At 48.6% G+C, this 18465-nt stretch overlaps 2 protein-coding genes across 4 annotated transcripts in view; both read left to right on the top strand.

Moving 5' to 3' along the window:
- The window catches only part of STYXL1 (serine/threonine/tyrosine interacting like 1), a gene marked incomplete at both ends in the record, with an annotated part of 44434 nt that extends 33405 nt beyond the window's left edge, over window positions 1-11029 (top strand). For both annotated transcript variants that reach the window (XM_079718896.1, XM_079718895.1), the window contains 2 exons: window positions 1458-1570; window positions 10898-11029. In XM_079718896.1, the coding sequence (XP_079575022.1) occupies window positions 1458-1570; window positions 10898-11029 (245 nt within the window). The remainder of the gene's footprint in view (window positions 1-1457; window positions 1571-10897) is intronic.
- A 1506-nt stretch (window positions 11030-12535) lies between these two features.
- On the top strand, window positions 12536-18385 carry TMEM120A (transmembrane protein 120A). 2 transcript variants are annotated; one of them, XM_079718781.1, is made up of 12 exons: window positions 12536-12692; window positions 14312-14430; window positions 14687-14803; window positions 16435-16494; window positions 16711-16806; window positions 16884-16973; window positions 17183-17248; window positions 17347-17408; window positions 17515-17607; window positions 17729-17793; window positions 17886-17954; window positions 18103-18385. In XM_079718781.1, exons 1-12 carry the CDS (start codon window positions 12612-12614, stop codon window positions 18139-18141), a joined length of 957 nt encoding a protein of 318 aa, XP_079574907.1. In that variant the 5' UTR covers window positions 12536-12611; the 3' UTR covers window positions 18142-18385. The 2 variants fall into 2 exon arrangements, with proteins under 2 accessions (XP_079574907.1, XP_079574906.1); XM_079718780.1 differs by having other exon boundaries at window positions 12548-12692; window positions 18028-18385.
- The last annotated feature ends 80 nt before the right edge of the window (window positions 18386-18465 follow it).

Raw genomic sequence — 18465 nt, 5'->3', positions numbered from 1 at the left:
GGTGTGGCCAAGCCCCGGGACAAGCCTGCCTCCAGGGGGGTCCTTGGCAATATGGGCAGCCACGCGTTTACCTTGGGAGCAGTGGGGCCAAATGAGATCCCCAGACTGGATTGAGTGCCCTGTGTTCTGGCCCTGGCTGGATCGTTATGCCCTTTCACGCCTGGCCAAGCTCCAGTCTCGGCATCACTGTGCCTGTTGTGAAATGAGGGTGCTGGCCCATCCTGGGTGCATATGTTCATGAAGCCCTGCTCCGGGCTAGGCTCTGGTGACCTGCAGGTGAATCTCACTTGTCCCGGCCCTCCTATCTGGTCAGTGTGGTGGGGTAGAAGGAAGACTCCAGAGCCCTTCCATCTCTGAATTTCATGGTCCCCAGTGTGTGGGCCCAGTGCCCCTTCTGTTCTCCTACCACACACAGCAGTGCCCACCAGCCGCTTGCCTCACTGAGAGTGGAGTTTTCAGTCATCCTGAGGAGAGCAAGATCCCTGGAGGGAGCAAGGTTGTGTCCGGTTAGAAGCCCACCCCAGGACGGCCTGCTCAGCACCAACACAGCCCCCAGCCTGAGAATGGCATTTTGGCCCAGACATCCTTTATTTTTCTGGGAGGTTGTAACTATCACTTGCCTAGGAGCTAAGACTGAGACTTGCCCTGGGTCCCATCATGGGGTGGCAGAGCCCTGTGGCCCAAAGAAGCCCCCTCTCCAGCCCCATCTCACTGGGTGGCTCTGAGCCAACCCTTAACTTCTCTGTGCCTCAGTTTCCTTATCCATACAATGAGGCAGTTGGCCTTAATCATCTGAGTCATTCTCCAGCTCTGACAGTCTGTGATTTTGCACTTGGTATATTTATCTTCAGTTCTTGGGGGTTACCAACCAGCCTAAGATGCCAGCTTAGATTTCCTTCCCACCCCTCACTGGGTGAGATTGACAGCCCCAGGGGCGTTATTGAGTGTGGTTAGCTGACAATTGTGTGCCAGGCACTGGGCTAAGCACAGTGCAAAATCTTATCAGGTAGGTAATGTACTGTTATCACATTTTGCAGATGAGGAAACTGTGGGTTAGAGTGCCCAAGCCCAACAGCCAGTACTTACTGGTTGTGATTCACATCCAGGCTACACTGCCTCTATCAGCACCCAAGTGCCCTTGGGGTATAGTCTTTTTATCCCCACCTGGGGAGGTCAACTGGTAGCAGACCTTCCTGGGATGGAAGCCTGCATAGCCCAGAAAAGGCCTTTGCATGATAATGGTGAATGCCCAGGCGTGATTCTCTTGAACTGCCAGCTAGGTCTGAGGATCCCCATTTGCCAGGCAATGAAACAGTATCCTAGAGATGTCATGTGACTTGCCTAGACCATGGTGTGCTGGTTCTGAACCTACTCTTGGACCCACTGAGGCCAGTCATCTTACAGACCCACAAGGAAGGGGGCCACGCACAACCTCACACCTTTCCTTCCATTTGCAGAAGTTCACCTGGAGCTTGGCTCTGTCATCCTGGTCTTTTCCACCATGGGCATCAGTCGCAGCTGTGCAGCCATCTTGGCCTACCTTATGCACCAAAATGTGCAGACCCTGAAGGTATGTATTCCCTGGTCCAGGAGGTGGGGTCAGAGCTGCACCTCAGAGGAATGGGTCTCCAGCACCAACTTGGGGCCTTAATTGGGGGTGGAGGGTTTGGGAGGGAAGGGTCAGGGAGGGGAACCCCAAGTCCAGGGCTTTACCCAGCATACCACATCCAAGGGAAGGAACCCGAGATCTGGGTTAGAGACCTGAGGCTGGGCACACAGGGCAGGCCCAGGGACTCAGGCTGGGCAAGACTGTGGCCAGCAGCACCATCTGTGTGTCCCCCAGTGCTGTCAGTCTGTGTACCAGTGTTTGTTCAGGGCTCTCCAAGGGAGGTGCATTTTGGCTGTTGCCATGTACCTGTTGGCCATCTGTATGTCTTCTTTGGAAAAATGTCTATTCAGAATCTTGGCCCTTTTAAAAATCAGATTTTTTTGTTTTTTTTGCTATTGAGTTGTATGAGTTCTTTATATATTTTGGGTGTTAACCCATTATCAGTTACATGATTTGCAGATATTTTCTCCCATTTCTTAGATTGCCTTTTCATTTTGTTGATGGTTTCCTTTGCTGTGCAGAAGCCTTTTAGTTTGATGTAGTCCCACTTGTTTATTTTTGCTTTTGTTTCCTTTGCTTTTGGTGTCAAATCCAAAAAGTTACCACCAGATTGATATCAAGGAGTTTACCACCTCTGTTTTCTTCTAGTAGTTTTATGATTTCAGGTCTTCCATTTGAGGCTTTAATCCATTTTGAGTTGATTTTTGTGTATGGTGTAAGATAGTGGTCCAGTTTCTTTTGTTTTTTGGCCACACTGTGCGGCTTGCAGGATCTTAGTTCCCCAACCAGGGATTGAACCTGAGCCCCTGGCAGTGGAAGCACAGAGTCCTAACCACTGGACCACCAGGGGATTCCCACCAGTTTCATTCTTTTGCATGTGACTGTCCAGTTTTCCCAGCACTACTTATTGAAGAGACCATTCTTTTGTCATTGCATATTATTAGCTACTTTGTCCTAAATTAATTGACCATATATGTATGGGCTTATTTCTGGGATCTCTATTCTATTCCATTGATCTATGTGTATATATTTTATGCCAATACCATACTGCTTTGATTACTATAGCTTTGTAATATAGTTTGAAATCAGGAAGCATGATGCCTCTAGCTTTGTTCTTCTTCCTCAAGTTTGCTTTGGCTATTTGGGGTCTTGTTGTTCCATACAAGTTTTAGGATTGTTTATTCTATTTCTCTGAAAGATACCATTGGGATTTTGATAGGGATTGTGTTCAATCTGTAGATTGCTTTAGGTAGTATGGACATTCTAACAATATTCCTCCAATCCATGAGCATGGAGTATCTTTCTATTTATTTGTGTCTTCTTTAATTTCTTTCATCAATGTCATAGTTTTCAGTGTACAAGTCTTTCACCTCCTTGGTTAAATTTATTCCTAGGTATTTTACTCTTTTTGATGCAATTGGGATTATTTTCTTAATTTCTATTTCTGATAGTTTGTTCTCAGTGTATAGAAACACAGCTGATTTTTGTATATTGATTTTGTATCCTGTAACTTTACTGAATTTGTTTATTCTAACAGTTTTTTTGTGAAGTCTTTAGGGTTTTCTATATATATGTTGTATGTAAAGAGAGACAGTTTTACTTCTTCCTTTCTGATTTGGATATCTTTTTCTTACTCTGTCTAGGACTTGAAATACTATGTTGAATAAATGTGGTGAGAGTAGGCATCCTTGTCTTGTTCCTGATCTTAGAGGAAAAGCTTCCAACTTTTCACTGTTGAGTATGATGTTAGCTGTCAGCTTGTCGTATATGGCCTTTATTATGTTGAGGTACATTCCCTCTGTACACACTTAGTTGAGAATTTTTATCATAAATCGATGTTGAATATTGTCATATGCTTTTTCTGCATCTCTTGAGATGATCATATGATTTTTATGAGAATTTTTATCATAAATCGATGTTGAATATTGTCATATGCTTTTTCTGCATCTCTTGAGATGATCATATGATTTTTATCTTTCATTTTGTTAATTTGATATATGACATTGATTGTTTTGCAGATGTTGAACCATCCATACATCCCTGGAACAAATCCCACTTGACCATGGTGTGTGATCCTTTTAATGTATTGTTGAATTCAGTTTGCTAAAATTTTGTTGAGGATTTTGTATTTATGTTCATCAGTGATATTGGCCTGTAATTTTCTTTTCTTGTGGTGTCCTTGTCTGGTTTTGGTGTCAGGGTAATGCTGGCCTCATAGAATGAATTTGGGAGTGTTCCCTCCTCTTCTGTTTTTTGGAAGAGTTTGAGAAGGATTGGTATTAATTCTTGTTCAAATGTTTGGTAGAATTTGCCAGTGAAGCCATCTGGTCCTGGACTTTTGTTTTTTGGGAGGTTTTTGATTACTGATTCCATCTCTTTGCTAGTAACTGGTCTGTTCAGATTTTCTTATTTCTTCATGGCTAAGTCCTGGTAAGTTGTGCATTTCTAGGAATTTATCCATTTCTTCTAGGTTGTCTGATTTCTTACTATCTTTTGTATTTCTGTGGTATCAGTTTAATGTCTCCTTTTTCATTTCTGGTATTATTTATTTGAGTCCTCTGTCTTTTTTTCTTGGTGAATGTAGCTAAAGCTTTGTCTATTTTGTTTTACTTTTCAAAAAACTAGCTCGTAGTTTCATTGATCTTTTCTATTGTCTTTAAGTCTCTATTCATTTATTTCCCCACTGATCTTTGTTATTTCCTTCCTTCTGTTCACTTTAGGCTTAGTTTGTTCTTTTTCTAGTTCCTTGAGGTGTAAGGTTAGGTAATTTATTTGAGATCTTTCTTATTTTTAATGTAGGCACTTATTGCTATGAACTTCCCTTTTAGAACTGCTTTTGTTGCATCTCATAAGTTTTGGTATGTTATATTTCCATTTAATCTGTCTCAAGATATTTTTTGAGTTCTTGTTTGAATTCTTCTTTGACCCATTGGTTGTTAAGTAGCATGTTCTTTACTTTTCACATACTTGTGAATTTTTCAGTTTTCTTCTTGTAATTGATTTCTAATTTCATACCATTGTCATTAGAAGAGATGCTTGATGTGATTAAAAAAATTTCTTTTGACATTTTAATTAATTAATTAATGGCTGCACTGGGTCTTCGTTGCTGTGCGTGGGCTTTCTCTAGTTATGGCAAGCAGGGGCTACTCTTCATCGTGGTGCGCAGGCTTCTCATTGTGGTGGCTTCTCTTGTTGCAGAGCACAGGCTCTAGGCGGACGGGCTTCAGTAGTTGTGTCACGTGGGCTCAGTAGTTGTGGCTTGTGGGCTCTAGAGCGCAGGCTCAGTAGTTGTGGCACACGGGCTTAGTTGCTCTGTGGCATGCGGGATCTTCCCAGACCAGGGCTTGAACCCATGTCCTCTGCATTGACAGGTGGATTCTTAGCCACTGTGCCACCAGGGAAGTCCGCTTGATATGATTTTAAACTTAAATTTATTAACACTTGTTTTGTGGTCTAATATATGGTGTGTACAGGAGAATGTTCCATCTACACTTGAGAGAAAGTGTATTCTGCTGCTTTTGGATGGAGTGTTCTGTAAATGTCTGTTAAGTCCATGTGTAGTTTAAGTCCAGTGTTTCCTTACAGATTTTCTTTCTGAATGACCTATCCATTGATGAAAGTGGGGTATTAAAGCCCACTATTATTATATTGCTGTCTACTTCTCCCTTTAGGACTATTAATATTTGCTTTGTATATTTAGATGCTCCTATATTGGGTACATAAATATTTATAAGTGTTATATTCTCTTGTTGGATTGACCCCTTTATAGTGACCTACTTTTGTGTCTACTACAGTCTTTGTCTTAAAGTCTATTTTTGTCTGAATAAATATAGCTAACCTAGCTTTCTTTTGGTTTCCATTTGCATAGAATATCTTCTTCCACCCTTTCACTTTCAGTCTGTGTGTGTCTGTACATCTGAAGTTATGAAACCACCACTTTTACATTAGATTATTTTGAACTTTACTATATATTTACCTTTACCAGTGAGATTTATAGTTTCATATGTTTTCCTGTTACTAATTACTGCCCTTTTATTTCAGCTTAAAGAAGTCCCTTTAACATTTCTTGCAAGGCCTAGTAGTGATGAACTCCTTCAGCTTTTGCTTGTCTGGAAAACTCTCTATCTCTCCTTCAATTTTGAAGGAGGACAACTTTGCCAGGTGTAAAGCAATTTTTGGTTGGCAATTTTTTTCTTTCAGCCCTTTGAATATATTATGCCACTCCCTGCTGACCTGCAAAGTTTCTGCTGAGAAATCTGCTGACAGTCATATGGGGCTTCCCAAGTTGTTTTTCTCTTGTTGCTTTTAAGATTCTTTCCTCGTCTTTAAGTTTGACAATTTAAGTATAATGTCTTGGTATGGGTTTCTCTGGGTTCATCTTGTTTGGATTCACTGGACTTCCTGAATCTGGAAGTTTGTTTCCTTCCCCAGGATAAGGAGGTTTTCAGCCATTATTTATTCAAATAAGTTTTCTGTCTCTTCCTCTTTCTCTTCCCCTCTGGGATCTCTATAATGTGAATATTGGTCCTTTTGATGTCCCTTAAGTCCCTTAATCTATCTTCACTGATTTTTTAAATTTAATTTTAAACTTTTATATTGGAGTATAGTTGATTAACAATGTTGTGTTAGTTTCAGGTGTACAGCAGTGATTCAGTTATACATGTATATATTCTTTTTCAATATCTTCACTGTTTTTAATTATTCTTTCCCTTTGCTGCTCTGAATGGATGAGTTCTACTGTCTTTGAGTTTGCTGACCCTTTCTTCTGCTTCATCTAGTCTGCTGTTGAATCCTTCTATTGTATTTTTCAGTTCAGTTATTGCATGCTCTGAGACTTCTATTTTGTACTTTCTTATATTTTCTATCTCTTAGTTGAGATTCTCACTTTGTTCAGGCATTCTTCTGACCTTGGTGAGCATCTTTATGACTCTTATTTTGAACTTTTGTCAGGTAAATCACTTATCTCCATTTCATTAAAGTGTTCTTGTGAGGGTTTCTCTTTTTGTTTCATTTGGAACATATTCCTATGTTTCTTCATTTTCCTTAACCCTCTGTGTTGGTTTCTATGCATTAGATAAAACAGCTACCTCTCCTAGCGTTGAAGGAATGGTCTCATGTAAGAGATGAACCATATTGTCCAACCCTTCCCTATCTCTTTGTTATCTCTCACACCTTTGTGATTGTTCAAGCAGCCTACTTTGTTCTTAGTGGTTCCCAGTAGTTGAGGGTGTGCCAAGACTTGTCAGCCTTCCAAAGGGAAGGATCTCAGTCTGCACCTAGATTCAGGCTGATTGGAAGCCAGACCCTCAGGCAGCAACTTTTAAAGTACACAAATATATCTCTTTCAGGGGAAGAATGGAAAAAGGGTGTTTTCTGTATGCTTTCTTTGCACTTAGCCCTGGGCTGATAGTCCAGTTAAGAGCTGTTTGTTTACCACTGTCCTGTTAAACCCATGAACACAAGCCCCACTGGCCACTTGCTTTCAATTCTTTTGGGTATAGACCCAGAATGGAATTTCTAAATCATATGGTAATTCTGTTTTTACTTTGTTGAGGAACCACTGTTTTGCATAGCAGCTGCACCATTTTACATTCCCATACATAGTACCATAAGGTTCCAAATTCTCCATTTCCTCACCAACACTTATTATTTTCTTTTTTTTAAATAATAGCCATCCTGATGGGTGTGAGGTTGTATCTCGTAGTTTTTTTCTCTTTTTTATTGCATTAAAACATACATAACATAAAATTTACTGTCTTAACCATTTTTTGAAATAATTTTTTAAAAATAAATTTATTTATTTTTTTGGCTGCATTGGGTCTTTGTTGCTGTGCATGCGGGCTTTCTCTAGTTGTGGTGAGCGGGGGCTACTCTTTGTTGCAGTGCGTGGGCTTCTCATTGCGGTGACTTCTCTTGTTGCGGAGCACAGGCTCTAGGCATGTGGTCTTCAGTAGTTGTGGCACAAGGGCTCAGTAGCTGTGGCTCGCGGGCTCTAGAGCGCAGGCTCAGTAGTTGTGGTGCACGGGCTTAGTTGCTCCACGGCATGTGGGATCTTCCTGGACCAGGGCTCGAACCCTTGTCCCCTGCATTGGCAGACAGATTCTTAACCACTGCACTACCAGGGAAGCCCCTGTCTTAACCATTTTTAAGAATATAATTCAGTAGTGTTAAATATATTCATAATGTGCAGCCATCACCACCACCTAGCCCCATAACTCTTTTCATCTTGTAAAACTGAAACTCTATATTTATTAAACAATAACTCCTTATTCTCCCCTCCCCCTAGCCATGGTAACCACCATTCTTCTTTCTGTCTTTATAATTTTGACTACACTAAGTGCATCATATAAGTGGAATCATAAAGTATTTGTTTTTTCATGAATGGCTTATTACACTTAGCATAATGTCCTCAAGGTTTAACCATGTTGTAGCATATGTCAAAATTTCCTTCCTTTTTAAGGCTAATAATATTCCCTTGTATGTATATACCACATTTTGCTTATCCATTTATTCATTGATGGACACTTGATTGCTTCCACGTTTTAGCCATTATGAATAATGCTGCTGTGAACATGGTTGTGCAAATATCTCTTTGAGACCCTGCCTTCAACTCTTTTGGGTATATACCCAGTAGACGAATTACTGGGTCATATGGTAATTCTAATTTTAATTTTTGGGGGGATCTCCATACTGTTTTCCACAGTGGCTGTACCATTTAATACATTCCATCAACAGTGCACAAGGGTTCTAATTTCTCCACATCCTTGCCAACAGTTGTTTTCTTCCTTCCTTCCTTCCTTTCTTCCTTTCCTTTTATAGTACCATCGTAATCAGTTTGAGGAAGTATAGCATTGTAGTTTTTTTGTTTGTTTGTTTTTTGTTTTCCCTGGTGGTACGCGGGCCTTTCACTGTTGTGGCCTCTCCCGTTGCGGAGCACAGGCTCCGGATGCGCAGGCTCAGCGGCCATGGCTCACAGGCCTAGCCGCTCCGCGGCATGTGGGATCTTCCCGGACTGGGGCATGAACCCATGTCCCCTGCATCGGCAGGAGGACTCTCAACCACTTGCACCACCAGGGAAGCCCCAGCATTGTAGTTTTGATTTGCATTTCCCTAATGATTAGTGATGTTGAGCATCTTTTTGCGTGCTTATTGGCCATTCATATACCTTCTTAGGAGAAATGTCTATTCAAAGTCTTTTGCCCTTTTATTAGTTGGGTTGTTTGTTTTTTGTTGTTGAGTTTTAGAAGTTCCTTATATATTCCTCATATTAACACTTTCTGCATTGAATAGTTTTGGCACCCTTGTTGGAATCACTTTACTATATATGTGAGCATTTATTTCTGGGCTGTCTATTCTATTCCACTGGTCTTAAATGTCTATCTTTATGCCAGTACCACATTCTTTTATCATAGTTTTGTAATAACTTAAAAGATTTGAAATAGGTTGAAATATAAAACAGGTATATGATTTGCAAATGTTTCCTTCTATTCTGTGTCTTGCCTTTTCACTCTGTTGATTGTGTCTTTTGATGCATAGAAGGTTTTTTTTTGATGTACAGAAGTTTTTTATTTTGATATAAACCAATCTATTTTTCTTTTATTGCCTGTGCTTTTGGTGTCACATCCAAGAAATAATTGCCAAATCCAATATCATGAAGCTTTCCCCCTATGTTTTCTTTCAAGGGTTTTACAATTTTAGCTCTTACTTTATGTCTTCCATCATTTTGAGTTAATTTTTGTACATGGTGTAAGGTTACACTAGTTTCATTCTTTTGCATGTGGATACCCAGTATTCCTAACATCATTTGTTGAAAAGACTCTCCTTTCTCCATTGAATAGTTTTGGCACCATTGTTGAAATCATTTTACTGTATATGTGAGCATTTATTTCTGGGCTGTCTATTCTATTCCACTGGTCTAAATGTCCGTCTTTATGCCAGTACCATGTTCTTTTATCATAGTTTTGTGATAACTTAAAAGGTTTTGAAATAACGAAGTGTGAGACCCCCAACTTTGTCTCTCTTTTTTCACAATTGTTTTGGCTATTCCAGGGTTCCTTGAGATTCAATATGAATTTTAGGATGGATTTTTCTATCTCTGCAAAAAACGCTGTTGGGATTTTGATAGAGATTGCATTAAATCTTTAGATCACTTTGGGTAGTATTTGCATCTTAACAATATTAAATCTTCTATTCCATGTACCTGGGATGTCTTTCCATTTATTTTAGTCTTCTTTAATTTCTTTCAGCAACATTTTGCATTTTTCAGGGTACAAGTCTTTTACCTCCTTGGTTAAGTTTATTCCTAAGTATTTTATTCTTTTGATGCTAGTGTAAATGAAATTTTCTTAATTTTCCTTTTGGATTGTTCATTGTTAGTTAGATACACAACTGATTTTGTATCCTGCAACTTTGTTACATTCATTTATTCTAACAGTTTTTTTGTGTTTAATCTTTAAGGTTTTCAACATACAAGATCATTAAGTTCATATCATCTGCAAACAGAAATAATTTTACTTCTTCCTTTCCAATTTGGATGCCTTTTCTTTTTTTCCTAATTGCTCTGTCTAGGACTTCCAGTACAGTGTTGAATAGAAGTGGTGGAAGTGGGCGTCCTTGCCTTGTTCCTGATCTCAGAGGAAAAGCTTTCAGTCTTTCACCATTATGATGTTACGTGTTTACTTTTCATGTATGACCTTTATTATGTTAAGATAGTTTCCTTCTATTCCATAGTTTGTTGAGGAACTGCTTTTGCCTTTTCCTTTTTCCTCTATCCTCAATCCAGATGGAGACCAGCTGGTCACCTACCTTCATGTAATAACCTTTCCTGCATTTTGGGGTGGGCACCTAAAAGAAGGCAGCTTCAGTTTTTCTTCTTCAGAGAATTTGCCGAAGTTCTCTTCCCCTTTCCATTCATTTATCCACTTACAATGCAAATCTTTGTTGAGGCAGCACTGAGTGCCAGGCATGGGCATAGTGCTTTCCTGTCCACAGGAGGTTTCACATATGTTTTCTCAACCTTCACAGGAGCCATCTGACATAAGAATGATTTCTGTCTCTATATTCAGAATGCAGAAGGGCTTGCCCCAGGCAGAGCCAGCTCCTACAACTCCTTGCCCTAATCTATTAACCCCAAACTGCTGCTGTTTCTTTGTCCTGCCCTTAAGCTATGTTGCTGACCCCTGGGCAAGTGCCTCCTGTCCCTCCTGTCCCTCTTGAGCTGGCTGTGATCAAGGTGGTAAGGGCCCAGGTCCAATCCTGAAGTCTGCTGTTCTCTCCTTGGGTTCACAGAGGTCCTGGGCCTACGTCAAGAAGTGTAAAACCAACATGCGTCCAAATCGGGCTTTGGTGGCTCAGCTGTCAGAGTGGGAGAAGGTTGTCCTTGGAGACATCGTCACAGACATCTTGGATCCACTCTACTGATTTTCTCTGTGGCCCAGCTGTGGGTCCAGAAGAACCTGCCTTGGGAGCTTTTTGTGGGTAGTGGGCCAGGGTGTGTAACCAGGAATGAGAGGCCTTTGCTGCCTGGAGCCTCGTGTCAGCCTCCTGCAGTGGTTCTTCCCAGGTTCCTCATTTGTGCCAGCACAGGAGGTGCTCAGACTCAGCGAGAACCCCCCATCCCTGGGGCATCCTGGACCCACCCCCACTGCACTCCTGAGGCTGCTTCTGGAGGAGCATCTCGCTGCCAGAGCAGCTGCCCCTCATGTCCCCCATAACGTGGACCCTTTGGAGGCTGCCTGGTGGGAGCTCCAAGGGTTCCTCCAGCCTTGTGTTGCTCCACAGGGGATGTCACAGTGCCCACCTGTGGGCGGAGATCCCCCAGCCCCAGAGATGCCAAGCTCAGCCTTGGCTCAGGCCGCAGGCTACACAGCTTTGAGAGGCTTCTGGCACAAGGGCATACCCTTGCCTCATCCCCAATTTCAGCACTCCCTACTGCTCCATCACCTGTACAGATGTCCTTTCCTTGCTCCTCACTCATTTTTGCCTGGCTGTGTTCACCGAGACTCTCACCCTCCCATCCCTCACAACCAGGTTTCTAGAAATTCCTCAGGTCTCAAAAGGAATTTTCCTCTGACTGCGCTTCTGAGTGCTGGCAGCGCCCACAGAATGAGCCTGGAGTCAGGAGACAAGGGGACTGATGGAGAATTTAACATGTCGGTCCATGTTCATCCAGCAAACATTCCCTGACACCTGGGCAGGGCTAAGGACATACAGGTGAACGCCATGTTGCCTCCTAGGACTCTGCAGAGGGTTAGAGTAGCACTCCCCCGTGCCCCAACAGGAGCCCACGCCCTCAAAGAGTGGGGTTTTGCCAGAGGGGTAAGGGCTTTTCAGGCAGTGCAGCCTTTAGTCGGGACTTGAACTGGAACAGAGCCTGGGATGGCTGCAGAGCGATGGCTTAGGGACCTCCTGGCAGGAAGGGCAGAGCCATTGGAAGGTGTTCAGCAGGGACATGGTGGGGATTCGCCTTGTGTTCTAGTCAGGGCAGTCTGGTGGCGGTGGGAAGGGACACTGGCGGTGAACTTGGAGACAGGGAGACAGTAAAGCGGCCCTTGTAAAAATCCAAGCGAGATAAGAGGCTTGGAATTCCCTCCCTGCCAAAGAGCAGCTTCCCAAGGGGGAAAGTGTTTGAGGCAGGTGGCACCTCCCTGGGCCTTGGTTTACTCCCTGCCTGACAGGCAAGGACACTGCTGGCTGCACCACACAGTTGGCGCCAGCGGGAATGCCCCAGTCGGGGGCTGCCACCACCCTCCGAGCTGGGAGCAGCCGGGCGTAAGGCCCTCGGAGCACGTGGCCCCGCCCCCGCCCCTGGCCCGGATTGGCTCAGACAGTGGGCGGGGCCAGCGCTCTCCTCCGCTCCAGGCTTTTCCGCATTGGTGGTCTCGGCGGCTCGAGCCCGGAAGCTGACGGGGGCGGAGGCGGTGGAGGCGGAGGCGCCTCGGGGCCGCCGGGGTTGCCGCTCTGTCCTCTACTCTCGGCTCGTCCGGCTCACGGCCCGGCAGCAATGCATCCCCCTCCTCCGGGCCCGTTGGGCGACTGCCTGCGGGACTGGGAGGAGCTCCAGCAGGACTTCCACGGCATCCAGGTAAGTGCTGATGTGGGCCCCCATTGGTTCCGAGCCATGTCTATCTGGCTCTGGGTCAAGGGTCGGGTAGCCCCGGGTCGGGCAGCGGGGAGCTCGGGGTCAGGGGTCGGGGACCCTGGTGTCGCTCCCGACGGGGGCGAGGCCCCTGTTCCTGGTGTCCCCGGTTGGACCCTCCCCTCGGCCTCAAATGAATGTTCGGCAGCGGGACCTCTTCCCCGCGCGGCCGCCGCGACCCCGGAGTGACCCCACTGACCCAGGCGGAACTCCGGCCTCCCTTTGAGGCCTCGAAAAGAGGCCCCGACTCCGACCCGGTCCCCTTCCAGGAGCGTCCGAGCTGACCGGGGCCAGTCTTGTGTCAGTTACTGAGCAAATGCGCCGTGGGCGCCGGCCGGGCCGGATCGGCGAGCAGCGCCTTCCCCGCCCTCGGGCCGCGTGGTCTGGGCTGAGTGTGGCTGGGGAGCAGTCTGGGAGGCAGCCTGGTCTAGGTCGGGGGAAGTGGTGTTTAGGTGAAGTCCCTGGATGGGGGCGGGGCCCATCCAGGGTGAAGGACAGCTCCCACCAAGACAGGACCACGTGGCTGCTGCATAGAGTGAGGGGAAAGGTGGGTGGGCCATACCCTGCCAAGAGACCTCACCGGCCGACAGGGATTGGAATCTTTCTGAGACCAGTGGGAAGCCAAGGGAGGAATCGTCTGGGTCTGGCTGGTATGGGCCACTGTGCTGTTCTGTGGAAAGGCAGACAGGAGAGTGTGGTGGCTGGGGGTAGGCTGAGGTGGCCCCTCCTGGGCATGAGAAACAAGACCCAGGCAGGGTAGAGCCCAGGTCAGCTGGGCACTTGATCAGGACTTTGCCTCTCCTGGATTGGTTCCAGCCCTTTCCTGTCCACGTTGAAGCCTGACTGCCCCTGGCCTGGCCAAGCTGCTACCATTAGTGCTTCCCAGCCTGGTCACCACTGTCCTGGCCTCAGCCCCTGCCTGACCTTCCTCACACTGCTCCTTGCCCCATCTCTAGGCTGTTCCTTTGCAAGACTCATCCATTGGGGCAAAGTGCTCTGGGAAGCCTTGGGTCAAAGGTGTTGGGGGAAGAGTAGAGGAATGGTCTTATAGCAAGAGGTCCAAGGGCTAAAGCCTGATGACCTTTACTCTGGGAGGAAGATGCTGGGAGTGCCAGAGCAGCAGGCATCTTGGACAACCTCATCTTCCCCTGGACTTGCAGGCTATCTAGGCAGGAGGATCTGAGAGGGCCAGGGATGGCTTTAGGTAGCCTGCTTGGTCCAGAAGGTAGACTCATGAGCCTAGAATCCAGATTCAGGATAGGCCAGAGAGGGGTGGGAACAACTAGTAGATGGGCTGAGACTAAGAAAACCTTCAGAGAACTCTGTTTCTGGGAGAGGGGTACTGTGGGGGCTTCTGGGCTTACAGGGAGACCCCTGCCTCCTTGCCTGCCTTAGAGAGAGAGTACCCTCAGGGAGTTCCCTGGGCTGGCACAGCTGGCTGTCTCCTTTCCTGCTGAGACCCTCCCAAGGAGCCCTGGAGGAGTCCATGCCCCACCTCCTTCCCAGCAGGCTCTGGCTCGGGAGCCCCCTAGCCAGCCTGAGCCTTACCCCGACCTGGTTCTCAGGAGACCCACCGGCTGTACCGCCTGAAGCTGGAGGAGCTGACCAAGCTGCAGAACAACTGTACCAGCTCCATCACTCGGCAGAAGAAGCAGCTCCAGGAGCTGGCCCTTGTCCTGAAGAAGTTAGGACCTTTCCCCATATACTCTCCCATGCCCTCCCATACCTCATCATACCCAGCCCCCCATACCCTGTGGCCTCGGACTGGGGGTGGGTGTCTGACCTGGTGGGGTAGAGAGCTGGCACTGACTCCCAGATGTCCCTGGGCGTGGCTTCTCCCCTCTCTGGGTTGCATTTGCTCTCCTGCTGCGCAGGTGTCAGGTGTGATATCACACATGCGGGTCCCCTGTTCTGACTGGCTTCTGTGGCTGCACCTGCAGATGTAAACCCTCCCTCCCGTCAGAGGCCGAGAAAGCTGCACAGGAGCTGGAAAACCAGATCAAGGAGCGACAAGGCCTTTTCTTTGATATGGAGGCCTACTTGCCCAAGCAGAATGGGTGAGATTCCTCCCCCAAGCTCAGTTCACAGCCATTTCTGAGAGGGAGGCCTGAAGCACCGTCTTCCTCTGCTTGGTTTCCTGCACCCACTCTGGGCTGACCAGTCAGACACAGTCCTATCTCAGGGACAGCCTGAGTGACAGTGACAGCTCACTGCAATGAGTGCTTTGTGGGGGAAGTATAGGGAATGGGGGGAGCACAGTGAGGAGTACCTAACCACTTGGGAGGTCGGAGAAAGCCTCCTGGAGTAGGTGATGCCTGAGCTGAGTCATAAGGATAAAGAGGAGTGAGCCAGGCAGACATGGGAAGGCGGAAACAGTAGGTGTCATGGCCATAGCTCTCAGTAGGAGGTGAGAGGTTGCAGTGAGACCAGAGGGGGAGCCAGCCTGCAGAGCTTCCCTCTGGCCCAGTGGGCAGGGGAGAGTGACAGGTCAGTCATGCACTTAGATCAGCTGCAGTCACAGCAGAGGACATGGCGGAAGCCTAGGCTTAGGGAAAACAATCCCGCAGAAACTGCAGGCAGCAAGACAACTGGGAGAGAGCATGTCCCAGAAGGCAAGGAAGGAAGGACTGGCCAGTAGCCTCAGATCAGTTGGCCAGGGGCAGTGTGGGAGGCAGTCAAATGCAATACAGAAGGGGAAATGTTTCCTGGAAGTCAGGGTGACCTTGGAGAGAACCGCTTCTCAGGAGGGTAGGGCTGGAAGTTGATATTGGGGATGACAGAGGAGCTGAGGAGACACAGCCAAGTTTAGGCCGTGCTTCAGAGGCTCGGCTGTGCGTGGAAGGAGAAACTGGCAGCTAGAAACCGCTGACTAGGACTTGGCATGAGAGTTGAGGAGTGGCTTTTGTTTGGGTGTGTGTGTAACTTTGTCCATAGGAAAGACTTGAGCATATCTACCTGCTGCGAGGCGGGCCAGCAGAGGGAGAGACCCAGAAGCAATGGAGGGAAGTCCCTGGGGAGGTGGGAAAGGGCGGGGGTAGGCCCTTGTTGTCTGGGATGAGGGGGTGCAGAGATGAGGGTGAGGAGGCAGGCAGGGGAGATGTCACCTGGCCGGAGGGAGACAGGATGGAGGATTTGGGAGAGGGTTGGACAAGGCCACTGCTGAGAATGGGAGAGGGAGCCCGTGGCGATGCTGAGAGACAGCCTGGTCCCCGTCCCCGCTGTGCCCCGTAATCTCTTCGCTGCCTCAGGCAAGTCCCTGAACCCCTCTGAGCCTGTGCATACGGCTCGAGTGTGAACAAGAGCCCATATGGGAACAGCTGCTTAATACACTACTGTAGCTTTCAGTCACCTCACGGAGTTCCTCTGGCAGAGAAGGGCAAGACAAGCTTAGATGGTGGGGTGATGGCAATGCAAGGATTGGCAAGAAAGTGGTTCCGTGTTGTGGAGGAGGGCTTGGTGACTCAGCTGGCTCGGGAAGGGAGACCAGGGTCAGGAGGGCCTGGGAGTGTCAGTGAGGGAGAGGGTCCTTGTGGGTGGGAGGCTGGGCGCTCGGGGGTCAGAATATAGCCAGGGTTTCCGAGGAGGCCCTTTTGGGTTGGGAGGAGGGTGGTGTGGTCACAGGTGTGGGTTGCTGCAGTGGACTTGGGGCTGAAGGCTACCTCTCCTCACCTGGTGTTCCCTCCCCCAGGTTGTATCTGAGCCTGGTTCTGGGCAATGTCAACGTGACACTCCTGAGCAAGCAGGCTAAGTAATTTGTTGTCGTGGGCAGGGTCTCAATCCTACTCCCCGTCCCCTGCCCCAGGCCCCTTCCAGTCTGCCCCAGCTTCCCTGGCTAAGCTTGGGGTTCAGGGGCTGCTCCCCCATGCTGGCCCCATGCCACCACAGCAGTGTGTCCAGAGGCGTGGGTGGGCCCTGCCAGCATCCCAGCCTGTCCCATGAGTGTGTACCCCTCCCTTCTCCCCAGGTTTGCCTACAAAGACGAGTACGAGAAGTTCAAGCTCTACCTCACCATCATCCTCATCCTCATCTCCTTCACCTGCCGCTTCCTCCTCAACTCCAGGTGGGTGTCCTGCTGCAGGGGGCTGGACCCTGTGCCCTCTCCAGGCTCTGGCACCAACCTTCTGTACCCCTCCCTAGGGTGACAGACGCTGCCTTCAACTTCCTGCTGGTCTGGTATTATTGCACCCTGACCATCCGTGAGAGCATCCTCATCAACAACGGCTCCCGGTGGGCGAGGGCCGGAGCCCGGCTCCTGGGGCTGGGGGCTGGGGGGAGTGACACTGGAGCTGCCCTAGAAAGCGGGGTGGGGGCGGCGGGCGCCGTGGCCCTCTGAGAAGCAGGAACTGGCTGGGGTACTGGTTTCTTCCCACTTCCTGTTCTGGAGCACTGATCCTGGGGGCTGAGGGGACAGGAGTGACGGTGGCTTCCTGATGCAGGATCAAAGGCTGGTGGGTTTTCCATCATTACGTGTCCACGTTCCTGTCAGGAGTCATGCTGACATGGTGAGTGGGGCATCTTGGTCCCAGGGTCTCCGGGGGAGCCGGGGCAGGGGGAGGTGGCATCCCGGAGCCCCGACCCCTCCCTCTGCTCTCTGCCTTAGGCCCGACGGCCTCATGTACCAGAAGTTCCGGAACCAGTTCCTGTCCTTCTCCATGTACCAGAGTGAGTGTCTCAGAGGTCCTGCTGAGCTTGGGACTGGTCCCCCCCAGGAGGGGTGGGAAAGGGGCTTGGGACTCCCGCCCAGTCCTGATGTCCCCCCACCCTCCAGGCTTTGTGCAGTTCCTCCAGTATTACTACCAGAGCGGCTGTCTGTACCGCCTGCGGGCCCTGGGCGAGAGGCACACCATGGACCTCACTGTGGGTGAGTCGGGCGTGGCCGCCCGTCTGGAATCCTGACGGGGGAGCCGGAGGGGCAAAGTCCTTTCCTCTTGACCTGGGCCTGAGTGATGGGGTTGTCTCTGTCCTGGTTGTGGCCCCTGCAGAGGGCTTCCAGTCCTGGATGTGGCGGGGCCTCACCTTCCTGCTGCCCTTCCTCTTCTTTGGACAAGTAAGTTGTACCTCTGTCCCTGTCCATCGGGCTGTGCGTCCCCGGCTCTGATTTGAGCAGGGACTGTGTGTAAAAACCGCCCTCCCTCCCAGTTCTGGCAGCTTTTTAACGCACTGACGTTGTTCAACCTGGCCCGGGACCCCGAGTGCAAGGAGTGGCAGGTGAGCCGGGCCCCTGGAGAGGACACCGGGAGGGCTGGCCTGGCTTCCTTCCTGACCCCGATTCCTCCCCCAGGTGCTCATGTGTGGCTTCCCCTTCCTCCTCCTCTTCCTCGGCAATTTCTTCACCACCCTGCGGGTTGTACACCAGAAGTTCCACAACCAGCAGCATGGGAGCAAGAAAGAATGAGGCTGGGCCTTCCCTGCCTGCCGGCACAGCTCTCTGTGGCACCCCCCAGCCTGGAAGGGGCTTCTGAACCCCGTGTGTTGAGGGGGTGGGGGCTCCTCTCGTCTGGGAGGGTCTGTCTGCTCTCCCCTGGGTTTTGTGGGCTCTGTGGGCCCTGAAGGCGGCGCTGGAGAGGAAGACCCGGGCCTGTGTCCCCGCCTGCGGGAGCTGGGGGCCAGTGGCCTCAATAAAGGGCGAGAGGCTCAGAGTGGCTCGGTGTGTGTTCTCCTGCTGGTAAGACGGGGGTCTGGGGGCTCTGTGCCGCCACAGCATGGGGTCTTGGGGTTC

The sequence above is a fragment of the Hyperoodon ampullatus genome (assembly GCF_949752795.1).
Source record: "Hyperoodon ampullatus genome assembly, chromosome: 14".
NCBI lineage: Eukaryota > Metazoa > Chordata > Mammalia > Artiodactyla > Ziphiidae > Hyperoodon > Hyperoodon ampullatus.
This window is presented reverse-complemented; position numbering and strand designations above follow the sequence as displayed.